Here is a 25,284-nt window from a genome sequence, read left to right as displayed (position 1 = left end):
CGTGTTAGTGTATCAGTGAGGTACAATATACTATTAATGTGTTTATGGGTATAAATGGAGTGTAGTAGGGTAACAGTGAGGCAAGTCATTGTTTTAGCGAACAGTAGACAGGATTTCATGAAAGTGAATTGATTCTTCACTCACCATTGTTGATTGAAGTGTCAGGAGAGAACACATTTAGATTAGATTAGAGATACAGCACTGAAACAGGCCCTTCGGCCCACCGAGTCTGTGCCGAACATCAACCACCCATTTATACTAATCCTACACTAATCCCATATTCCTACCAAACATCCCCACCTGTCCCTACATTCCCTACCACCTACCTATACTAGTGACAATTTATAATGGCCAATTTACCTATCAACCTGCAAGTCTTTTGGCTTTATAAAAGAGAATGTCAGCCACAATAGTACAGTCAGTGGTAGCACTCTCACCTTTAACTCAGACGTGCATGGGTCAATCCCCACACCAGAGACTTGAACACAAAATCTAGAGCTGACATTTCAGTGCAGTAATGAGGGAGCACTGCACTGTCAGAGGTGCTGTCTTTCGGTTAAACTGTGGCCCTGTCTGTCCTTTTAGATGGCTGTAAAAGATCCCGTGACACTATTTCAAAGAAGGGCAGGGTAGTTTTCTCGGAGTGCTGATCAATATTGATCTCTCGTCCAACACCAGTAAAACAGATTTTTTGGTCATTGTCACGTTGCTATATGTGAGACCTCACTGTCTCCAAATTAGCTGCTGTGCTTCCTACATTATGGCAGTGACTGTACTTCAAAAGCTCTTCATTGGCTGTGAAGTGCTTTGGGACATCCTGAAGAGGTGAAGGACCTACATGCACGCAAGTTCTTTCTTTCTGGATGAACCCCAAGTCATAAAACCTGACTTGTAAGAGTTAAATTTCTCAGCTTTGAGACACGACTTAACTTTCTTCATCATCTCTCTGGCTTCAAATTGCCAGAAGAATGGTTATTTCGGTATATCATGTCAGATGACTTCTCTCTCTAGGATGTTCAGACGGCGGACGATAATTTGGATAAGGAGTTGATCTTGCAGCAACTTGAATCTTTTCAGCAGAAACGAGATTTCTTCCAGAAGTTGGGTGAGTATTAAAAACACAGGAGGAGGCCATTCAGCCCCTCGAGCCTGTTCTACCATTCAATTAGATCATGGCTGATCTGTATCTTAATTCCATTTGCCTGCTTTGGTTCCATAACTCTTTATAAGCTTACCCAATATAAATCTACCAATCTCAGTTTTAAGATTTTCAATTGACCCCCAGTCTCAAAAGCATTTTGGGGGAGAGAGAGTTCCAGATTTCCACCAGGAAGGAGTGCTTTTTGACATCACCCCTGAATAGCCTAGGTCTAATCTTAAGGTTATGAGAAGCTAGGAACTGTTCAGGAGCAGAGAGAGAGTTAGGGGTCCAAGTACAGAAATATCTCAAATCTAGTTGAAAGGTACAAAAAAAAATTAAAAGGCAAATGGAATGTTGCCCTTCATCTCAAGGGGGGCTGGAATACAAAGAGGTAGAAGTTCTGGACTTGCACACCAAAGGATATAGTTTCTATCTACCCTATAAAATCTTTTAACCATCTTAAACACCTCAGTTAGATCAACCCTTAATCCTCTACACTCAAGTCGATGCAAGCCTAGTCTATGCAACCTGTCCTCATAACTTAACCCTTTTCGACCTGGTATCATTCAGCTGAATCTGGGCTGCATTGTCTCTAATGCCAATATATCCTTCCTGAAGTATGGGGCCAAGAACTGAATGCTATACTCCAGATATGGTCTAACTAGAGCTTTATATAACTTTAGCATAACTTCTACCTCTTCGTATTCCAGCCCCCTTGAGATGAAGGGCAACATTCCATTTGCCTTTTAATTTTTTTTTGTACCTTTCAACTAGATTTGAGATATTTCTGTACTTGGACCCCTAACTCTCTCTCTGCTCCTGAACAGTTCCTAGCTTCTCATAATTAAAAAAAAATACTCTGATCTTCCTTTCTTATGTCTAATCTGGATGACCTCTCACTTCCCTATGTTGAACTCCATTTATGACAGTTTTACTGACTCAGTTAATCTATCAATGTCCCTTTGCAACTTTCTGCTCCCATCTACGCTATTTACTGTGCCGTCTAACTTAATGCTGTCAGGAAACTTGGATAAACTGCTCCCTATTCCTTAATCAAAGTCATTCATAAATACAGTGAAAAGCTGTGACTCCAGTACAGATCCTTGGGAGACACCACTTATCAGATCCTGCTAATTTGAGCACATACCTGTAATCCCTACTCTCTACCTCCTACCTCCTAACAATTCCTTATTCATGTCAAGAGGTTGCCTCCTATTCCACACACTTCCATTTTTCCGAACAGTATCTTGTGTGGAACTTTGTAGAATGCCTTCTGGAAGTTTATTAAATAACATCCATTGACACTCCCTTAACTAACATGTTAGTTCCCTCCTCAAAAAGCTCAGCTAGGCTCGTTAGACATGATTTATCCATTACAAATGCTTGCTGGCTCTCTCTGATCATTTAATCAGTCCAAGTGTTCAGTCACTCTGTCCCCAGTAACAGATTGTAGCAATGTTCACACAACAGACATTAGACCAATCGACATATAATTTCCTTATTTATCTCTTCCATCCTTAATAATAGAGTGACACTGGCAATTTTCCAATCCAAGGGGACAATTCCTGACTTGAGAGTTTTGGAAGATCATGACTAGTATGTCAACAATTTCCTCGCCTGCTTCTTTTAATTCCCTGAGGTGGAAACCATTGAGTACTGGAGATTTGTTTCTTTAAAATAACATTAATTTGTCCATCACCATTTATTTTAATTATTTTAAATCTACTTAATTCCTCCCCTTGATTTATTTTTAATTTTCCATGTGTCCCTGGTTATTTTATTTTTTGCCTCTCCTGTGATGACTGATACAAAATAACTATTTAGTAAGTCTGTCATTTCCTGACTTCCTATTACATCACCTGTGTCTGTCATTAATGGGCCCACACCCACATTACTCTTAACCACCCTCTTTCTTTTAATATGTTTGTAATCCTTCAGTGTTGTCCTCACATGCCCGTTTCTCATATTCCCTTTTTACGGCTCTTACCAGTATCCCTTTTCTGTTCTTTCTATTTCTCCCTGTCTGCACGATCTCTACTGTTATTTGTATTAGTTCTTTCTTTTAGTTTTATGCTATCTCTTACTTCTCTTGTTGACCAATGTTGTTTAATTACACACGTAGAGCTCATTCCCTTTAGGGTTATGTACAGGTCTTGTTTTGTACCAACTGCATCTTTGAACACCTCCCACTGTTCAGCCATAGTTTTCTCCATTAATAGTTCTGCCCAGTCTATTGTGGTCAATTCCTGCCTAATCCTTCCAAAGTCAGCCTTAACTACACATAAAACTTTAGTTTGTGAGTCAACCTGCTCCCTCTCAAACTCAATATTGAATTCAATCATATTAATGGTGACTGTTAACTAGGTGTTCACTTACTGTTAGATGATTGACTAATTCTGGCTCATTATCCATCACTAAATCTAGTATGGCCTGTCCTCTTTTTGGTTCAAGAACATATAGGGATGGGCCTGCTTATCATTGTTAACCTTGTTTCAGAAAAAAAACAATTCCAGGCTAATCAGGCTCCATGTGGTTGGTTACAGGTGAGTCTGATTCTAAGTCCTGTAGGAAGCAGTTTTGTGACTGGAACACATCTTGTTTGTTTTTGAAATAAGATAGCTTGGAATTGAGAGAGAGACTGCTTGTAACTGCCAGGCATGTGGTTCAAGTGTAAGATCTCAGTCCAAAAATAATGTAGGTAATGCAGAACTACCAATGAAACAGCCAACGCTCCCTCAGACTCTGCCAGATTACAGCACCATAAAGAAAAAATAGAATGGCTCAACTTTACTGGTAGAGAAATGTTTAGATTTTTTTCATCTAAACTGGAGAAAAGAGGAATAACTCAGAAGAATTGCTAGATGAAAAATGAGGAAGCTCCATCGTGTTCTCTTGTCAGAGCCCGGTAGTCACATAACACAACAATAATGGAGTTGTTGACTGGAGCTGCTGAATTTCCATCTATTAGTCTACAACAGACCCAGCCATGAGGTGAAGAAATCTCTAGAGGTGGAAATCTTTGGGAACTATAGGTCCAAAGTCTGCTATTCCTCCCAAGGATTCTACACATACCACATGTCCTCATATTACTCATCTACTGTATCCCAAAGTATTGAATTAAGTGGGTCAAAGTCCAGTGTGTGATGAAATTATTTTTCAGTGCTGTTTGCAAACAAGTTTACACGTGTGAGAATTCGTTCCTTGATATCACATAATTTCCTTTCCATGCTGCTCCTTCTCACAGGGAAAGAGGAGCATATACAGTTAAGACCTCCGTCTAAAATTTTGCTTCCCAAACCAGAGAAACCGGAAAAAGAGAAGGAGGAATCAAGTAATTCTGAAGTGGAGCAACACAAAGGTATTTGAGTATGGGGAAACCCACAGAATTTGACGGCATAATGTAATGTGATTTAGACTTCAGTTAAAAAGTTGATTCTGTTTTAGTTCTCTCATTCAAGGGGTAGTGCAGAGGGGCAGTCAGACTTCAGAAACATCATCATTCTGGTATGAAACTGATGGAAACTGTTTTTTTCCCTTCTCCAATTTCCCCACAGTCGTTTCCCGAGGATAACGACTCATGCTGAAGGATGGAGGTAGATTTTACAAATGTGTGTTCATGCTCTGGAGCGCACATTAGCAAATTTAGGGGGTGCATTCTCCAGGATATTTTTATCCAATACAGGCAAGGCTCTATGTCAAGACTGTGTATTCATAAGTGTGTTCCTATCCTCCCGTGGATAACAATGGTTCTCCAAGAGTTTGCCCAAAATCCCTTTATGCAAGTTTACGCAGTAAATGTCATAAATCAATTTGATAGCGGAGAGCATCACAGGCAACTCTGATTCTGCCCTCACCTGTACATTTTGTGGCTGAAAGACTCGTATGTGAGGACCAAGCGCTTGGAAAAGGTGCCAGAGGGCAGTGACATGGTACCCTGACTGGATTCAGCACCTGTGAGGAATGTGGGACAGAAAATTTGTAGGAAAGAAAATGCATGAGGACAGTCACATTGACAGCCTCCCTCAATGCAATAATGTATCGCATAGAGCAGTATAAAGTGTAAAAACAATAGGGTGACATGTGATGCCTTGAATCAGGGTTATTTGATAACTTTTGGTCAATTGCCACAATCATAAGTAGCAACGTACTTTTAAGCTCCTTCTCATGGACACGTCATTAGAAAGCAGCCCAGCATAGAAATCTGTTTACATAAAACAGGTGCCTAATGTAATGAGTTCTTTTATGTTGTCTAATACAACATAAATGAGATATGTGGAGTCCAATTTGTTGAAGATCTCTAACAGATTTATTAACAGCTAACAAGTATATACAGTGCAGAGCTAACTATTTACAGAACCTTCCTCAGGGTGTTACAGCTGCAGAGTGACTCTGGCTCCGAGTCACATGACTGCATCCTGGGCTCATTAGCATATTAAGATCTTAAAGGGACATCATTCTTAAAGGAAATCATATAATACCTAACATGGCGGGTGTGTGCACGTTCCACAATAGAAGTATGTTACCAACCTTATTGGTAAAGGCGCCAGTGTAGGTGTCCATGTCCTGCGCCTGAACAGGTGCCCTTTGCGCATGCGAATAGGGGGCCTAACACTTGTTTCAGGCCTCCTTCCTGAAATTGAACTGCCCTGAACTTGCACCATCTACTGAACCAAAGGTCTTTAAAGGGACCATCTGAGACTGCCACCAAAAAGGTAATTTATTTAAAAATATACTTATCTGAATGTGGAGTCAGGAGAAGCACTCCACATACTCTGTCTCTTCCGACCACCCCCATTGCCAGGGAGGTAGCTGGCTCAATTCATCCTCTGGATGCCCAATTGTTGTCCACAGATGACCAACAGTATGCTGATGGGGTTTGAGATCTAATTTTGAATGAAGTCTGGTGCGCACACCGAATGCACTGCCTATTTCAGGCCCTTAAAAGGGCAGAACTGATTCCGCCCCATTACCCCATAAATCTATCTGGTATTATCCATTTATCTGCAATATTTTAAAAGTTTTATGTCTAGTGTTTTCTTCTTGTTTGTCCCACATACTTCATGTTGGCATGTTAAAAAAAACACTCAGTGTACTCTTTACCTAGTTAAGCGTTTGAAATTTGTCCTCTAGATTTTCTTCAAATAATTCTGATAAACAATCAAACAGCTATTTTTAGATACTTTTAAAGATATTTTTAACAGCTGGCCTAACTAAATGCTCCTGGTGCAGCTTGGGAAATTGAGCAGACTGCGCCTGCTTAGAATTTAGGATATGCCTTCAGTCATCTCAGGGACAAAAAGCCCAGGACCTCTGTGTTCTGCTTATCTCAGTCTAACACTGAAGGCGGTTTCCAGCTGTTTTCTCTAACAGCTGGCCATTCCGTGAGCATGTGCTCAACTGCTGTTTGAAATCAGTTTGGATTGAAGTGCCCTTAAATAAAATTACTGATGTGCCAACTGTTTTGTTACAGTAAACCTCTAACCAGTTCATTCACCCAGCAAAACGCTGTGATAGAACACCACTGTTTGCCTCTGGAGAATATAAGCTTCAACTTAAACAATGTCCTCTACTTATTCCTGCAGAGACCCCATCTCCTACAAACTCTACCAAAGACACAGAGCACAAAGAGGAGGAAAAGGAGAACAAACAGAGTGCAGAAAAAGAGACTAAAATAGCAGAGGTGAAGAAGTCCAGCCAGGGCATCACACAACCAGAACCGAGTCAAAACATCCGAGAAATAATCAAGTTATACCAAAGCCGGCCGACATCGCCTCCTGCCATCTACCAACCTGTCAGGTGGGAGCAGAAAGTGTGCACTGTCAGGCAGTGAACACAACAAAATATTGAACCTAAGGAACAAATAATTTGAGTTTAATGGACATGTGAGGATGGCTGTTCGAATTCAGCCTATTGCCTCAGGTGCATTGGAAGAGAGAGGGAGGTGCGATTGGGAGAGGGAGGGGCATGGGTTTGGGGGCTTACAATTGGGAGGGGGAGGGGGTGTGATTGGGAGAGAGAGGGGCATGGGTTTGGGGGTTTACAATTGGGAGGGGGAGGGGATGTGATTGGGAGAGGGAGGTGCATGGGTTTGGGGGCTTACAGTTGGGAGGGGGAGGGGGTGTGATTGGGGGAGATGCACTTGGGAGAGGAGGTGGGTTTGGGGGTATGCGATTTGGAGGGGGGAGGGAGGAGCGATTGGAAGAGGGAGGGTGTGCGATGGGGGGGGATGCAATTGGGAGAGAGAGGGAGTAGTGATTGGAAGACGGAGGTGTGACTGGGAGTGACTAGGAGAGTGGGGCAATTGGGAGCAGGTTGGAGAGATTGGGCGAGGGAAGTGATCGCAAGTATATTTTACGAAGCCTGCAGCAGTCCCATTGCTTGTTAGGTCACAAGGAAACCTAATTTTCCAGCATTCCATGCTGACTGCATTCAGGACAAAACAATTAGACAATCCTGGTAAAGGAGACCTGAAGCCAGCATTAAGCTCCTTATTTGAAAATGTGAAGGACAAAATATTTCATGCACAGGCCCTGAATGTCTCTTTTGATGCCTTTACCCATATGCCAGGCAGCAGATCCTTGGCTCAGAATGTGTCTGTGCACACCGCCCACCATAATGGACGCTTCACCACACGTTCTGCATTAGGCACAGCATCATCAAATTTCTAAATCAAAATGTTCACTTTTATCTGGCTATTTTGCTTTTGGTATCCAATATACAAAAACTGGACAGCGATGACCATTTTTTTAAAAACTGCAGTCCATGTTTTGTGTTTATTGATTGCTCAGTCACTTACCTGTTTGCAGCTTCAAATATCCTGGCAATAGTGTAGAGCCCATCAGCTGACCAGGTTTGAACTGGGCATGTATTGCACTCCTCCACACTGTCCTGTTGGTCTCCACATCTAATATTTCTCTTCTGTGTCTGTAGGAGGTCAGCAAAACCATTCCTGAAGAAAAATGATCCCAAGGATGAGGCATTATCTATTTTAGGGATGAGAGGATCAGCGCCTCCCGCAGAGGTAGGTTGCTTGAATTCCTGGAGATTTCATCACATGACCTTCAATCACCCCACCCAGTCAAACAATCTTTTACCCATCTCCAATATTTTTGGAACTAAAGAGAAAATGAAGGAAAAAGACAATATTTTTTTCTCTCCCATGTTTCTGGTAGCACTATCACTATCCTGGACATGAATCTGTAATTCCTAGAGACACCAGGGTATTTCTATACAGAGGTTAAACAGTGTATGGAATCCCAGTTGCAAGGAGCAATCAGAAAAATGGATAGGGTTTTTAAAGTGGTTGCCATCTGGTGTAATCTGCACCTCACTGTCACATGCAGAGCTTCAGTGAGGCAGTGAGTCCGATTGTAGTGAAGGATTGAGTCACTGGAGTATTGCATTCTGAGAGATGAAATTCTGCATTTGAAATGTTAAACCAAGGCCTGTCTACCTGACCTGATGATCCTTGGCTCAATTTGAAGAAGAACAGGTAGTTCTCCCGGTGCCCTGGCCAACATTTCTCCCTCAACCAATACCATCAAAACACATTAACTGATCATTTCTCTCACTCCTGCTTGTGGGATCTTGCAGCTTATAGATTAGAGGCTGGGTATTCTGTGGTGAGTAACTCACCCTTGACTCCACAAATGCTTTCCATCACTTACAATACCTGGATGGGTGCAGCTCCAACAACACTCAAGAAGATCGATGCCATCCAGGACAAAGCAGCCCGCATGATTGGCACCCCATCCACCACCTTCAACATTCAATCCCTTCACCACCGACGCACAGTGGCAGCAGTGTGTACCATCTACAAGATGCACTGCAGCAACTCACCAAGCCTCCTTCGACAGCACCTTCTAAATCCATGACCTATACCACCTAGAAGGACAAGGGCAGCAAACTCATGAGAACACAACCACCTGCAATTTCCCCACCAAGTCACACACCATCCTGACTTTGAACTATATCGCCGTTCTTTCACTGTCGCTGGGTCAAAATCCTGGAACTCCCTTCCTAACAGCACTGTGGGTGTCCCTGCACCACATGGACTGCAGCAGCTCAAGAACATAGCTCACCATCACTTTCTTAAGGGCAGTTCGGGATGGGCAATAAATGCTGGCCTTGCCAGCGACACCCACATCCCAAGAAAGAATTTTTTTAAATAGCTGCTGTGTTTGCTTACGGAAAAACAGTCACTACACTTGAAGAAATTCCTTGTGTGGAAACACCTTCAGATTTTTCCAAGGGATGTGACAAGGCAGTTTCTAAATACCTTTTCCTTTTAAGTGTTTGCGACATTTTTTTTAAGAATCATTTAAGTGTTTTTTTAAAAGGTCACAAGTAAGACTGCCAAATTGTATGTCCATAACTGGAAAATGTGTTTTATGTTTGCACTTGTGAAATCAAACCATTTCACCATGCACAGAATGCTGAAAAAGAAGACCTTCTTTTACCTGGCTTCTCAGATATTACAATCTCTGGACTGATCCAAAGCCAGGTGAGTGATCATCCGAGTAAGCAGGGACCACTTTGATGCTGTGTCATATCCACCATATGCAGATGGTGGTTGATCAGAGCCAGACCAAAGGGGCAGCAGAGGCATCAAGCCGAGGCTGACCACTTCCCTTCAGGAAGGGAAAAGCTAAGGAGTCAAACACACCTATCACACACCTCAAGGTTTGCCAATCTGTTGATGATGTGATGCAGGTACGCTGAAGTTTTGGAAGGTAACTAAATATAAAGAAAGGTAATAAATGAAGATCAATGCTTTCTCTAAAACCTTTCCTCTTTCTGTTGCAGGATGGTTTTACCTCTGACAAAAACAAAACACCGGCTGCAAAGGTTCCACCTAAACCAGCACCGAAACCACAGCGCCAGCCTCTGACCTCTCAGCGCTCGATACAGGACCAACTTTCACAGATATTTAGTCCACCAGCAACTGGGCCCCTGCTGCCACAACATCCCCCACCTCCTCCTTTTGCACCCCCTTCTCCATCTACATCTACCAGTGAATTACAGTTCTCTCCAGTTTCACCAAAGGGAGAGGCAGGTAAAGCCAAGCACATAGCACAAGAGGGGGTAATCAAGCAATTTGCCGTACCTTATCAGGGTCATGCTCCCGCACAGATCTGCACTCAGCAGGATCTCCTATTGGACATTTATGCATGGAATACTGCCAGATTTCTTGTCCATTAGAACTAATGCACAACTTTGTAAAGTTTATCCTAGAAAATAAATCCCTTTCATGTTGTGCCATCTCCACAGGAGATGCAAGACTGTATCTGTATGTGTATTTTTGATTGTCCCAGTATTCTTTTTACTGAGAGTCCTATTGCTGGACAGTGTGAGGCTGCTGCTTTGAGCAACAGCGAGTAAACCTTTTCCTCAAATTTTCTCATGTCCACCCAATAGCCTTGGCTCAGTGGGCAGCTCTCTCACCCCTAAGTTGTAGGTTCAAGCCCCATTCCAAGGTTTGAGAACATAATCTAGGCTGACACTTCAGTGCAGTACTGAAGGAGTGCTGCTCTATTGGAGGTGATCCCTTTTAGATGAGACATTAAACCGAGTCCCCATCTGCCCCCTCAGATGGATGTAAAAGATACCATGGCACTATTATAAGAAGAGCAGTAGAATTCTCTGTGTGTCTTCACCAATATTTATCCACACCAACATCACGCAAATAGATTAAATGGCCATATACCATATTGTTGTTTCTGGCACCTTGATGTGGACTAATTGGCTGCTGCATTTTCCTATATCACAACAGTGATGATTTTTCAAAGGGTACTTCATTAGTTACATGACAGTTTGGTACATCGTAAGATCATGAAAAGTGCTATAAAATGTAAGTTCTTCCTTCTCTTTATTTTAACAGTGTTGTTACAAGATGAGAATATAAAAACCCAACTGTACAGGCGGACAGCCAGTGTATACTTCTCATACATCAATATCCCTTGGAAGCTTTACCTACGCAAAGAGGTACAGGCCACAACAACTGTTAGTAACCTGTAATATGCATGCAGTGCACAGTGACTGTCAATAATTGATCATGCAGTTCTCAATCAACCAATTATTAGTAACCTGTAATACAGGTACATGGTCTCATCAGTAACAGAGGTACAGGCACAGGGACTGTCAGTAATCAGTAACAGAGGTACAGGACCCAGGGACTGTCAGTAATCAGTAACAGAGGTACAGGACCCAGGGACTGTCAGTAATCAGTAACAGAGGTACAGGACCCAGGGACTGTCAGTAATCAGTAACAGAGGTACAGGACCCAGGGACTGTCAGTAATCAGTAACAGAGGTACAGGACCCAGGGGCTGTCAGTAATCAGTAACAGAGGTACAGGACCCAGGGACTGTCAGTAATCAGTAACAGAGGTACAGGACCCAGGGGCTGTCAGTAATCAGTAACAGAGGTACAGGACCCAGGGGCTGTCAGTAATCAGTAACAGAGGTACAGGACCCAGGGACTGTCGGTAATCAGCAATAGAGGTACAGGACCCAGGGGCTGTCAGTAATTAGTAACAGAAGTAAAGGACACCGGAGCTGTCAGTAATCAGTGACAGAGGTACAGGACCCAGGGCCTGTCAGTAATCAGCAACAGAGGTACAGGGCCAGAGGCTGTCGGTAATCGGTAACAGAGGTAAAGGACACAGGAGGTGTCAGTAATCAGTAACAGAGGTACAGGATACAGGGACTGTAAGTAATCAGTAACAGAGGTAAAGGACACAGGAGGTGTCAGTAATCAGTAACAGAGGTACAGGATACAGGGACTGTCAGTAATCAGTCAAAGAGGTACAGGACCCAGGGACTGTCAGTAATCAGTAACAGAGATATAGGACACAGGGACTGTCAGTAATCAGTAACAGAGGTACAGGACCCAGGGACTGTCAGTAATCAGTAATAGAGGTACAGGACCCAGGGACTGTCAGTAATCAGTAATAGAGGTACAGGCACAAGGACTGTCAGTAATCAGTAACAGAGGTACAGGACCCAGGGACTGTCAGTAATCAGTAATAGAGGTACAGGATACAGGGACTGTCAGTAATCAGTAATAGAGGTACAGGCACAAGGACTGTCAGTAATCAGTAACAGAGGTACAGGCACAAGGACTATTAGTAATCAGTAACAGAGGTACAGGCACAAGGACTGTCAGTAATCAGTAGCAGAGATACAGGACCCAGGGACTGTCAGTAATCAGTAACAGAGGTACAGGACCCAGGAACTGTCAGTAATCTGTAACAGAGGGACAGGCACAAGGACTGTCAGTAATCAGTAACAGAGATACAGGACCCAGGGATTGTCAGTAATCAGAAACAGAGGTACAGGCACAGGGACTGTCAGTAATCAGTAACAGAGGTACAGGCACAGGGACTGTCAGTAATCAGTAACAGAGGTACAGGCAGAGGGACTGTCAGTAATCAGTAACAGAGATACAGGACCCAGGGACTGTCAGTAATCAGTAACAGAGGTACAGGCACAAGGACTATTAGTAATCAGTAACAGAGGTACAGGCACAAGGACTGTCAGTAATCAGTAGCAGAGATACAGGACCCAGGGACTGTCAGTAATCAGTAACAGAGGTACAGGCACAAGGACTATTAGTAATCAGTAACAGAGGTACAGGCACAAGGACTGTCAGTAATCAGTAGCAGAGATACAGGACCCAGGGACTGTCAGTAATCAGTAACAGAGGTACAGGACCCAGGAACTGTCAGTAATCTGTAACAGAGGGACAGGCACAAGGACTGTCAGTAATCAGTAACAGAGATACAGGACCCAGGGATTGTCAGTAATCAGAAACAGAGGTACAGGCACAGGGACTGTCAGTAATCAGTAACAGAGGTACAGGCACAGGGACTGTCAGTAATCAGTAACAGAGGTACAGGACCCAGGGACTGTCAGTAATCAGTAACAGAGGTACAGGCACAGGGACTGTCAGTAATCAGTAACAGAGGTACAGGCACAGGGACTGTCAGTAATCAGTAATAGAGGTACAGGACCCAGGGACTGTCAGTAATCAGTAACAGAGGTACAGGACCCAGGGACTGTCAGTAATCAGTAACAGAGGGACAGGCACAAGGACTGTTAGTAATCAGTAACAGAGGTACAGGACCCAGGGACTGTCAGTAATCAGTAACAGAGGGACAGGCAGAGGGACTGTCAGTAATCAGTAACAGAGATACAGGATTAGGGATTGTTAGTAATCAGTAACAGAGGTAAAGGACCCAGGGACTGTCAGTAATCAGTAACAGAGGTACAGGACCCAGGGACTGTCAGTAATCAGTAATAGAGGTACAGGGCCAGAGGCTGTCAGTAATTAGTAACAGAAGTAAAGGACACCGGAGCTGTCAGTAATCAGTGACAGAGGTACAGGACCCAGGGCCTGTCAGTAATCAGCAACAGAGGTACAGGGCCAGAGGCTGTCAGTAATCGGTAACAGAGGTAAAGGACACAGGAGGTGTCAGTAATCAGTAACAGAGGTACAGGATACAGGGACTGTAAGTAATCAGTAACAGAGGTAAAGGACACAGGAGGTGTCAGTAATCAGTAACAGAGGTACAGGATACAGGGACTGTCAGTAATCAGTTAAAGAGGTACAGGACCCAGGGACTGTCAGTAATCAGTAACAGAGATATAGGACACAGGGACTGTCAGTAATCAGTAACAGAGGTACAGGACCCAGGGACTGTCAGTAATCAGTAATAGAGGTACAGGACCCAGGGACTGTCAGTAATCAGTAATAGAGGTACAGGCACAAGGACTGTCAGTAATCAGTAACAGAGGTACAGGACCCAGGGACTGTCAGTAATCAGTAATAGAGGTACAGGATACAGGGACTGTCAGTAATCAGTAATAGAGGTACAGGCACAAGGACTGTCAGTAATCAGTAACAGAGGTACAGGACCCAGGGACTGTCAGTAATCAGTAATAGAGGTACAGGATACAGGGACTGTCAGTAATCAGTAACAGAGGTACAGGCACAAGGACTGTCAGTAATCAGTAACAGAGATACAGGACCCAGGGACTGTCAGTAATCAGTAACAGAGGTACAGGCACAAGGACTATTAGTAATCAGTAACAGAGGTACAGGCACAAGGACTGTCAGTAATCAGTAGCAGAGATACAGGACCCAGGGACTGTCAGTAATCAGTAACAGAGGTACAGGACCCAGGAACTGTCAGTAATCTGTAACAGAGGGACAGGCACAAGGACTGTCAGTAATCAGTAACAGAGATACAGGACCCAGGGATTGTCAGTAATCAGAAACAGAGGTACAGGCACAGGGACTGTCAGTAATCAGTAACAGAGGTACAGGCACAGGGACTGTCAGTAATCAGCAACAGAGGTACAGGCAGAGGGACTGTCAGTAATCAGTAACAGAGATACAGGACCCAGGGACTGTCAGTAATCAGTAACAGAGGTACAGGCACAAGGACTATTAGTAATCAGTAACAGAGGTACAGGCACAAGGACTGTCAGTAATCAGTAGCAGAGATACAGGACCCAGGGACTGTCAGTAATCAGTAACAGAGGTACAGGCACAAGGACTATTAGTAATCAGTAACAGAGGTACAGGCACAAGGACTGTCAGTAATCAGTAGCAGAGATACAGGACCCAGGGACTGTCAGTAATCAGTAACAGAGGTACAGGACCCAGGAACTGTCAGTAATCTGTAACAGAGGGACAGGCACAAGGACTGTCAGTAATCAGTAACAGAGATACAGGACCCAGGGATTGTCAGTAATCAGAAACAGAGGTACAGGCACAGGGACTGTCAGTAATCAGTAACAGAGATACAGGACCCAGGGACTGTCAGTAATCAGTAACAGAGGTACAGGCACAAGGACTATTAGTAATCAGTAACAGAGGTACAGGCACAAGGACTGTCAGTAATCAGTAGCAGAGATACAGGACCCAGGGACTGTCAGTAATCAGTAACAGAGGTACAGGACCCAGGAACTGTCAGTAATCTGTAACAGAGGGACAGGCACAAGGACTGTCAGTAATCAGTAACAGAGATACAGGACCCAGGGATTGTCAGTAATCAGAAACAGAGGTACAGGCACAGGGACTGTCAGTAATCAGTAACAGAGGTACAGGCACAGGGACTGTCAGTAATCAGTAACAGAGGTACAGGCAGAGGGACTGTCAGTAATCAGTAACAGAGATACAGGACCCAGGGACTGTCAGTAATCAGTAACAGAGGTACAGGCACAAGGACTATTAGTAATCAGTAACAGAGGTACAGGCACAAGGACTGTCAGTAATCAGTAGCAGAGATACAGGACCCAGGGACTGTCAGTAATCAGTAACAGAGGTACAGGACCCAGGAACTGTCAGTAATCTGTAACAGAGGGACAGGCACAAGGACTGTCAGTAATCAGTAACAGAGATACAGGACCCAGGGATTGTCAGTAATCAGAAACAGAGGTACAGGCACAGGGACTGTCAGTAATCAGTAACAGAGGTACAGGCACAGGGACTGTCAGTAATCAGTAACAGAGGTACAGGACCCAGGGACTGTCAGTAATCAGTAACAGAGGTACAGGCACAGGGACTGTCAGTAATCAGTAACAGAGGTACAGGCACAGGGACTGTCAGTAATCAGTAATAGAGGTACAGGACCCAGGGACTGTCAGTAATCAGTAACAGAGGTACAGGACCCAGGGACTGTCAGTAATCAGTAACAGAGGGACAGGCACAAGGACTGTTAGTAATCAGTAACAGAGGTACAGGACCCAGGGACTGTCAGTAATCAGTAACAGAGGGACAGGCAGAGGGACTGTCAGTAATCAGTAACAGAGATACAGGATTAGGGATTGTTAGTAATCAGTAACAGAGGTAAAGGACCCAGGGACTGTCAGTAATCAGTAACAGAGGTACAGGACCCAGGGACTGTCAGTAATCAGTAATAGAGGTACAGGCACAAGGACTATTAGTAATCAGTAACAGAGGTACAGGCACAAACACTGTCAGTAATCAGTAGCAGAGATACAGGACCCAGGGACTGTCAGTAATCAGTAACAGAGGTACAGGACCCAGGGACTGTCAGTAATCAGTAACAGAGGTACAGGACCCAGGAACTGTCAGTAATCTGTAACAGAGGGACAGGCACAAGGACTGTCAGTAATCAGTAACAGAGATACAGGACCCAGGGATTGTCAGTAATCAGAAACAGAGGTACAGGCACAGGGACTGTCAGTAATCAGTAACAGAGGTACAGGCACAGGGACTGTCAGTAATCAGTAATAGAGGTACAGGACCCAGGGACTGTCAGTAATCAGTAACAGAGGTACAGGACCCAGGGACTGTCAGTAATCAGTAACAGAGGGACAGGCACAAGGACTGTTAGTAATCAGTAACAGAGGTACATGACCCAGGGACTGTCAGTAATCAGTAACAGAGGGACAGGCACAGGGACTGTCAGTAATCAGTAACAGAGGTACAGGACCCAGGGACTGTCAGTAATCAGTAACAGAGGGACAGGCACAAGGACTGTTAGTAATCAGTAATAGAGGTACAGGACCCAGGGACTGTCAGTAATCAGTAATAGAGGTACAGGCACAGGGACTGTCAGTAATCAGTATTAGAGGTACAGGACCTAGGGACTGTCAGTAATCAGTAATAGAGGTACAGGACCCAGGGACTGTCAGTAATCAGTAATAGAGGTACAGGCACAGGGACTGTCAGTAATCAGTAATAGAGGTACAGGACCTAGGGACTGTCAGTAATCAGTAATAGAGGTCCAGTACCCAGGGTCTGTCAGTAATCAGTAATAGAAGTACAGGACACAGGGACTGTCAGTAATCAGTAATAGAGGTACAGGCACAGGGACTGTCAGTAATCAGTAATAGAGGTACAGGACCCAGGGACTGTCAGTAATCAGTAACAGAGGGACAGGCACAAGGACTGTCAGTAATCAGTAACAGAGATACAGAACCCAGGGACTGTCAGTAATCAGTAATAGAAGTACAGGACGCAGGGTCTGTCAGTAATCAGTAACAGAGGGACAGGCACAAGGACTGTCAGTAATCAGTAACAGAGATACAGAACCCAGGGACTGTCAGTAATCAGTAATAGAGGTACAGGACCCAGGGACTGTCAGTAATCAGTAACAGAGGGACAGGCACAAGGACTGTCAGTAATCAGTAACAGAGATACAGAACCCAGGGACTGTCAGTAATCAGTAATAGAAGTACAGGACGCAGGGTCTGTCAGTAATCAGTAACTTATTGAGCTGTCATATTTGGTCTTACTCTACATAGTTATAGTTAGTTTTCTTTTGCTGCTCTATATTACTTGTCCTGATCGGTGTCACCTGTTTTTTAGTTACTGTTACCATTTTCTAGCTAGTGCTACCCATCATGGTCAGTAACAGAATTTCGGGATATTCACTGTGGATGGTGACACTTTGGTAATATCAGACAGTGACTTTGAAATGTGGAGTCAGTGAGAGGGCTGCTGTTCTAATGGTTAGAAACTTTTGGCATTTAGTTGAATTGTCCTACACCTTACATTAATGTCCATTGTTCTATTTTCCCCTCTTCTGTCAAAGGTGTTGGAATACAGCCCCACGGTTGTGTCCCGCCCAGCCTCACTAACTCGCCAAGCTACTCGTTGTTCACATCTGTGGCTCGACTACAAGTATCAGGATGCTGTTTGATTGCGGGTGTTATTGTATCGAAGACTGACTTGCTCTCCCCAAATATGCACATTCCAGAAGGAATCACTACATCCTGGTAAAGAAGAGGCCAGTGCTGCTTCTGACCAGTCTCTAGACCAGGACACCAGTATGAATTGTGTCATGCCTATTGCCATTCTGGCTGAGATCACCTGACTCAGCACTGACTAGGTTTAAACCTGGGATTTTTCTGTTCTGTAGGGCCCAGTAATACATTGAATTCTGACGAGACTGACTGAATCTTTGGGCAAGCCCCAAGTGGTGCTGATACCAATCATCAGAATCGGATATATTTAGCTTCTCTCTGACAGTTGGCATAACTAACTCTCAGCTTTCTCCCTGCAGCTGTTTTACCCACGGGAGAGGTTTAACACTGACTACATTCTCAACCTGATGTGTGAACAGGTAAGAGCAATCTAACCGGAGCATTTCACCCGTGCACAGAACCACACAAGGGAACTGCTACACAAGGGGATTAAACTGTGCAGAACTAATACCGTACAACTTCAGGACTACAACAACAACAGTAATAAAACGTCCCAAGGTGATTTACAGGAGCATTATAAAACGAAGTATGACACCAAGCCAGAAAAGGAGATAATGGGTCAGATGACTCAAATCTAGATCAAAGAGCTAGGTTTTAAGGAGTGCCTTAAATGAGTTGGAGGTGCAGGGGTAGGGAGGTTATTGCAGAGCTTGAGATCTAGGCAACTGAAGGCGCAGCCACCAATGGTGGAACAACTAAAATCAGGGATGCACAAGAGGCCAGAATTAGCAGAGTCTGGATATCTTGGAGGGTTGTGGGAGTAGAGGAGATTACAGAGATAGGGAGAGGAAAGGATGTGGAGGGATTGAAAACAAGGATGAGAAGTTTAAAATCAAGACGTTGCTTAACCAAGAGCCAATGTAGGTCAACGAACACAGGAGTGATAGGATTGAGACTAAACACAAATCAATAACATTCACAAAAATTAAACTTGAGATATCTGTGTGGTAGGAGACTGAGGTACAGGACTATGTGCTGTAGGAGACTGAGGTACAGGACTGTGTGCTGTAAGAGACTGAGATAGAGGATCCTGTGCTATAAGAGGCTAAGATACAGAATAGTGCTGTAGGAGACTGAGGTACAGGACCATGTTGTTACGACCAGGTATGAAAGGGGTCTAGGGGTTCCCTCTCTGCCTTTGCGTAACAGGGTTTAATCAGGATGTAATCAGTGACTAAGATGAAGTCATCTCCATGAACAGAAAATAGATTAGTGGCAATTTTGGACCAAGGGACTGACAGAATCTTGTGAGGGTGTCGAGGTTCTTTGTGTTGTTGTGGCTGGTGGCTCTGGCGTGCCTCACACATCCTCACTAATCTTTCAATGTCACTGTTGATCCCTCGCCAATAAACAGTGTCTCATGCCCTTCATCCTGTTTGCTCTATGCTTATATGGCCTTGGTGAAGTTGAGACAAGATGTCATGTCGGAGATGTGGGCACAATCACTTGTTTTCTCTTGAAGGTGACTCCTCTCGAGATACCAAATTCATCTCCAGAAGGCCAAAAGCAGCTGAGGGTTACTTTCACCATATCAGGCCAACCTTCCATGATGACTCTCCATAGTGCATTCACTTATAGGTCACTGGCTGTTTCTGATTGTGGTTGGTCACATTTGTGCTGACCAAAATGCAATAAATCATATTGAGCACATCTTCCACCTCGATGTCCATGCTGTCTACTTGTAGATCCAGTCGAACGTCTTCATTTTTGCTCGGGTTTGTCAGTCTGCTCAGTGTATCCGAGGTGACCATTTTGGTGCCCGGTTTGTAGCAGACATCAAAGTCGTACACCTGTACTTTGACTAAGAGCCTTTGTAATCGAGGTGGTGCGCTCGTCAATGGTTTACGCTAGATCATCTCCAGTGGTTTGTGATCGGTTTCCACAGTGAACTGCTTACTGAACAGGTAGGTGTGGAACCTTGTGATGCCAAACACCAGAGCACACATTTCATCCTCTACGTTTGAGTAATTGGACTGTGCTGAGGATAAACATTTGGACCCGAATGCAATTAGTTTGCCATCTTGTAGGATGCATTCTCCTAGCCCTTTCTGTGAGGCATTGATTTCCAGGATTGTCTTCCTCCTTGGATCGTAGTACTGCAGGGTACAGGTTTCTGCTGATAAACTGGTCTATTGATTCTTGTGGCTGTTGCGTGTTGGACATCAATTCCAGGCGATGAATTCTAAAATTCACCCTTAATCGGAGCTGATCTTCTATCACTTTCCGTATCTTTGCGGATTCTTTCTGGTCCACAACAGATAATCCAGAGATATTGATTTGGTCTCATTCCTCATTTCCAACTGCTATTAGTATTTTTACAGCCTGTTTTTCTGGTTCTGCAATCACTTGATCTGTGAAGCATAACTGCATTCTTTGTTTGAAAAGTTGGAACTCTGATATCCATGGCTTTCCAGTTCATGCTGAGAAATCTGGTCTCCATCTTCCTGCTGTTCATTTGCTTAAAACTTGCTTTAAGACCTGTTCTATTACTCTGTGCTGTTTCCCTTTAACAAACTCTCTGTTATTTAGACTAGCAGCTTGGATTGAAAGGAACAGGTGTTTGGCAGTGCTCTTTGTTTATCTTGCTTGCAGCACTTAAGCCTGTCCGTTTACACAGCAGTTCAATAGGCAGTTCAATTGCTTTTTTTTTGCTGAAGTTCTTTTGCAGCACTTAAGCTATTCTATTTACAAAGCTGTTCACTGGGCAGTTCATCTCTTTTTTGAGAGTTTGTTTATGTTCTTCATGCTCAAGTGGTTTAATGGTATTTTTATAGCTGTGGCTGCGTGAATGGAAGCTCTTCGTCATGCTCGAGTGATTTAATTATTTTTAAAACTTTGGCTGCGTGGATGAGGATCTGTCAGTGATTGGGGATTTCCTGTGCTTTTTGCAAGTGGACGCCTCCTGTAATGGCGCTGACCTCGATCAGCCTGGGAGAGGAATCGAGTCTTCCCCTTTTTTTTATACAGCCTTTGAATAAAAATAAACTTTTTAAATACTTCAAAGCTTGTTTTTTTAAACGACCGTTGGCACAATGACTCACCCAATTTACTTGAAGCCTGTTGTTATGAGCTCTGTCTTCTACAGCTTGAGGTAAGTTGTTTTCTCTGTCCACTGTTTGTGCCAGTATTTCTGTTGAACTTTCTTTCTTTTGGCTATAGGATGGTCATTTTGAGAGCTGTTTTACCTATGGTCTTCAACTTAGACTTTGTCTTCTCACCACAGCTGCCACCATGTAATGAGTTCTTTATGTTGTCTGATGCAACATAAACGAGATGCATGGAGTCCGGTTATGCTGAAGATCTTAAACAGGTTTATTACAGCTAAACTATTATGTACAGTACAGAGCAAACTATTTACAGAACCTTACTCTGGGTGTCACAGTTGCAAAGTGACGCTGGCTTTGAGTCACATGACTGCATCCTGGTACTTGGCTCATTAGCATACTAAGATCTTAAAGGGACATCATTCTTAAAGGCAATCATACAATAATTAGAAGCTAAGATGGCACAATCCAATTAGACCTACTCCCCTACTCTTTACACATTGCCCTTCAATTTTCTTCCCTTCAATTATTTATCTAATTGCCCTTTGAAAGTTACATTTCAAAACGTTCATCAGTTTCCAGCCATTAACTTAGATGGTCAGAAAATTGCACACAACACTCACCAACTCCTAAACTGTGCTTCAAGCAAGCACCAAGTTACAATATTATCCTTATAGTATTTGTGTATACCTTTGTCTGTGTGAGTCTTGTCTGTGTGTATTGTGTGTGTCATGTATAGAGCATGCTTGTGTCTAATAGCAATTGGATATTTCTTCAGATCATACGGGACACTTACTCTGACAGCTGTGTACGCATTTCAAAGGAGGAGCGACGCAAGATGCGAGATCTATTAGGTACGTAGTTGTGGGATGGGGGGAATCACCTCTTTCAACATTTGTGTCCATTGAGTCAGAGGGAGGATGTGGAAGACGTGTGATTGTTGGGTTCTGTACAGACATAGCAATGTGAATAGGTGACATCCTCAGACATCACAATCTTTATGGACTGCAAGGGATGTTTTATAGCAGACTATCTCCACAGAGAGAGGAAAGGTCTGCTCACAGGCAAATGTATCCAATGAGGAAGGGTTCAGAGGTCAAATTTCTGTGAGGAATGTGCTCCAACAAATTGTCTTTGCAGGTTTACAGAAGTTTACATATGTACACACTGAGGCCTCCATTATGTTCTAGTTAAACATTACCGTGTTCTTGTTCGCAGCTGAACTTCATGTTGGGACTGATGTCCGGTTGCTGCAAGATAATAAGCTGAAAAAGCGGATTGTGGTGGCTGCACGTGACAACTGGGCTGTCTACTTTTCTCGGCTGTTTCCTGTCAGTGTAAGTATAGCATCAACATCACCTTTGAGAAATTGCTTTTAGAGTACATATGTCATATATATTATATTAAAAATCGAACACTTGCACACTATACAGATTTTACTTCCTGTTTTCACATTTTTAGTCACAACTTTGTGTCAACTCTTCCCATTGTCAATTTCTATGTAAAATATTTCCCATTCAATTTTCCTTTGTGAACTTTCACTGACATTATTCACTGATGAAGTACCTGAATCACTCGCAGTGTTTTCTCAAAACATTTTCATGTGCTATTTTTTCTCAGTAAATGTAATTTCTAATATTTACAATAAGTCTTTAAATAAAATACAAAATTACTTATTACACACTAAAGTGATTAAGTTTACCCACAGAATTGTCTTTTGTGTCTTTTAATATATTTGTCAAAGTATTTACTATGAGACCTTGGCCTATCGCAAAAGCCTGGGATTCCACGGGATATTTTTAATCTCACTATAGTTAGAAGACCTTTCAATTATATCCGTGCAGTTTACTCAATTTCCCAACAAGTAATCTATGGCTGAGCATGACTGAAGTGTAGAAGAGTGTGTCCCTCCATCTTGTAAGAATCTGAGTGTTCCTTTGCATTTTCACAAAAACCTTGAAAGAAACTGAAATTATGTTCTGAAAGTTGCGTGGGTTGGGAACGGAAGCTGAAATGATCAATTTATATACAATAACAATTGTGTTTGTCAGTTAGTAACTCCTCACTAATAATACCTGCAAGCAGTATTACATGTGCACAGTAATCGCTGTTATAGTTTTTTTTTGACCATTAGAAAATAAAACAAAGATTGTTCATGGAGAATTGTTTTTTTCAGTAAATCATCTCCTTAAGTTAGATATATTCATGAAAAAATCTTTCTCTGAACTATTTTGAACTATAAGATTAATTTATGTAAAAACATGCATAATGACATTTTATGTCTTCTCATAGTGCAAAAATGACTGCGTGGGTTGGGAAAGGAAGCTGAAAGGTGGGAACAAGTTGAGAGTTGGGACTTGACTGTTTGGGTCCCATTCTCCTAGACCCCCTTGTCCACAATACTCCAAAAACTCCTCTTCAGTCTTGTGGGAATATCTGCTGGCTCACTCCCAGATCCTGGGACCCTCTATGTTGTTCACAAACCCTTAAACCATATTCCCAGTACTTCCTGATCCCATGATTACACCCAAAGCTCCTATACCCTCCCTCCTGATTACTTCTCGATCCCAATATCCTTTACCTAGTGATGCCAGTATTTACAACAATAACAGACTTTCATTTATATAGCACCTTTAACATAGTAAAATGTCCTAAAGGACTTGACAGGAGCTTTATCAAACAAAATTTGGCACCAATCCACATAAGGAGATGTTAGGACAGGTGACAAAAGAGTTTAGGGAGTGATTTAAAGGAGCAGAGAGAGAGGAAACAAAGCTTAGGGAGGGAATTCCAGAGCTTAGGACCCAGGCAGCTGAAAGGACAGCCATCAGTGGTGCAGCAATTAAAATAGGGGATGCACAAAAGGCCAGAATTGAATGAGTGCAGAAATATGACGTTATAAGGCTGGAAGAGGTTACAGAGGGATGGATGATATTTCAGCAGCAGGAGAGGCAGCAAGCGAGGCAGAGGCGGAGCCAGATGATGTTGCTGAGACGGTCTTGGTGATATGGCGGATATGTGGTTGGAAATTCATCGCGGAGTCAAATAGGATTCACAATTCCTAATGATCTGATTCCACCTCAGACAGAGATCTGGGAGAAGGATGGAGTTGGTGGCTAGGTAACAGAATTTGTGGGGATCGAAGACAATGGCTTCTGTCTTTAAAATAATTAGTTGGAGGGAATTTCTGCTCACCCAGGACTGGTTGCTGGACAAGTAGCGTGCCAAATCAGAGAGCATAGCTTCCTCATTTTCTAGTGTTCCCAGAATATTGAGTGTCCCTTCCCAGCTGGCATTGTGCTCTTGTTTGATTTGTGCTCCAGGTGTGCACCAACATAAGAAATAGAAGCAGGAGTAGATCATACGGCCCCTCGAGCCTGCTCCACCATTCATATTTTCAATGATGCAACATCCACAACCCTCTAGGGTAGAGAATTCCATAGAATCACAACCCTTTGAGTGAAGAAATTTCTCCTCATCTCAGTCCTAAATTATTGGCCCCTTATCCTGAGACTGTGCCCAGCCAGGGGAAACAACCTCTCAGTGTCTTCTCTGTCAAGCCCCTTCAGAATCTTGTTATGTTTCAATGAAATCACCTCTTATTCTTCTAAACTCCAGAGTATAGGCCCAATTTATTCAGCATCTCATCATAGGACAGCCCTCTCATCCCAGGAACCAATCTAGTGAACTTTTGCTGTACCACCTTTAAAGCAAGCATATCCTTACTTTAGATATAGAAACCTAAACAGCCCACAGTACTCCAAGCGTGGTCTCACTGAAGCCGTGTACAATTGTAGCAAGACTTCTTTGTTCTTGTACTCCAATCCCCTTGCAATAAAAGCCAACATGCCATTTGCTTTCCTAATTGCCTGCTGTACCTGCATGCTAACTTTGTGTTCCCTGTACAAGTACACCCAGGTCCTCTGAACATCAACATTTACATGTTTCATACCTTTTAAAATATATTCTGGTTTTTTATTCTTACTAACAAAGTCAATAACCTCATATTTCTTCAAATTATACTCTATCTTCCACCTTGGTGCCGACCCACTTAACCTGTCTATATCTCTTCACAGCCTCTTTGTGTCCTTTTCTCACAGCTTACATTCCCACCTAACTTTGTATCATCAGCAAACTTAGATACATTACTCTTTGTTGCTTCATCCAAGTCATTAATATCGATAGGTTGGTTAATGGACAGGAAGCAAACAGTAGGGATAAACAGGGCATTTTCAAGTTGGCAGGCTGTAACTAGTGGAGTGCCCCAATAATCAGTCCTGGGGCCTCAGATATTTACAGTTGCTGGCAATTAGGATTTTAAAAGTCGTCTGACCCCATTTTCTATCCCCATACTCAAG

At 43.2% G+C, this 25,284-nt stretch overlaps 1 protein-coding gene across 1 annotated transcript in view; it reads left to right on the top strand.

Annotated features, from left to right (window-relative positions):
* myo15b (myosin XVB) overlaps window positions 1-25,284 on the top strand; it is a 183,697-nt gene that overhangs the window by 76,024 nt on the left and 82,389 nt on the right. Inside the window, exons 15-23 of the mRNA XM_068058629.1 lie at window positions 1,012-1,105; window positions 4,443-4,499; window positions 6,724-6,937; window positions 8,072-8,162; window positions 9,947-10,196; window positions 11,022-11,125; window positions 18,182-18,241; window positions 21,705-21,780; window positions 22,145-22,263. Coding sequence (XP_067914730.1) covers window positions 1,012-1,105; window positions 4,443-4,499; window positions 6,724-6,937; window positions 8,072-8,162; window positions 9,947-10,196; window positions 11,022-11,125; window positions 18,182-18,241; window positions 21,705-21,780; window positions 22,145-22,263 — 1,065 coding nt within the window. The remainder of the gene's footprint in view (window positions 1-1,011; window positions 1,106-4,442; window positions 4,500-6,723; window positions 6,938-8,071; window positions 8,163-9,946; window positions 10,197-11,021; window positions 11,126-18,181; window positions 18,242-21,704; window positions 21,781-22,144; window positions 22,264-25,284) is intronic.

Source organism: Heterodontus francisci, chromosome 26 (genome assembly GCF_036365525.1).
Source record: "Heterodontus francisci isolate sHetFra1 chromosome 26, sHetFra1.hap1, whole genome shotgun sequence".
NCBI classification, from domain to species: Eukaryota; Metazoa; Chordata; class Chondrichthyes; order Heterodontiformes; family Heterodontidae; genus Heterodontus; species Heterodontus francisci.
The sequence above is the reverse complement of the archived record's forward strand: the minus strand, read 5'-3'. Positions and strand labels throughout refer to the sequence as shown.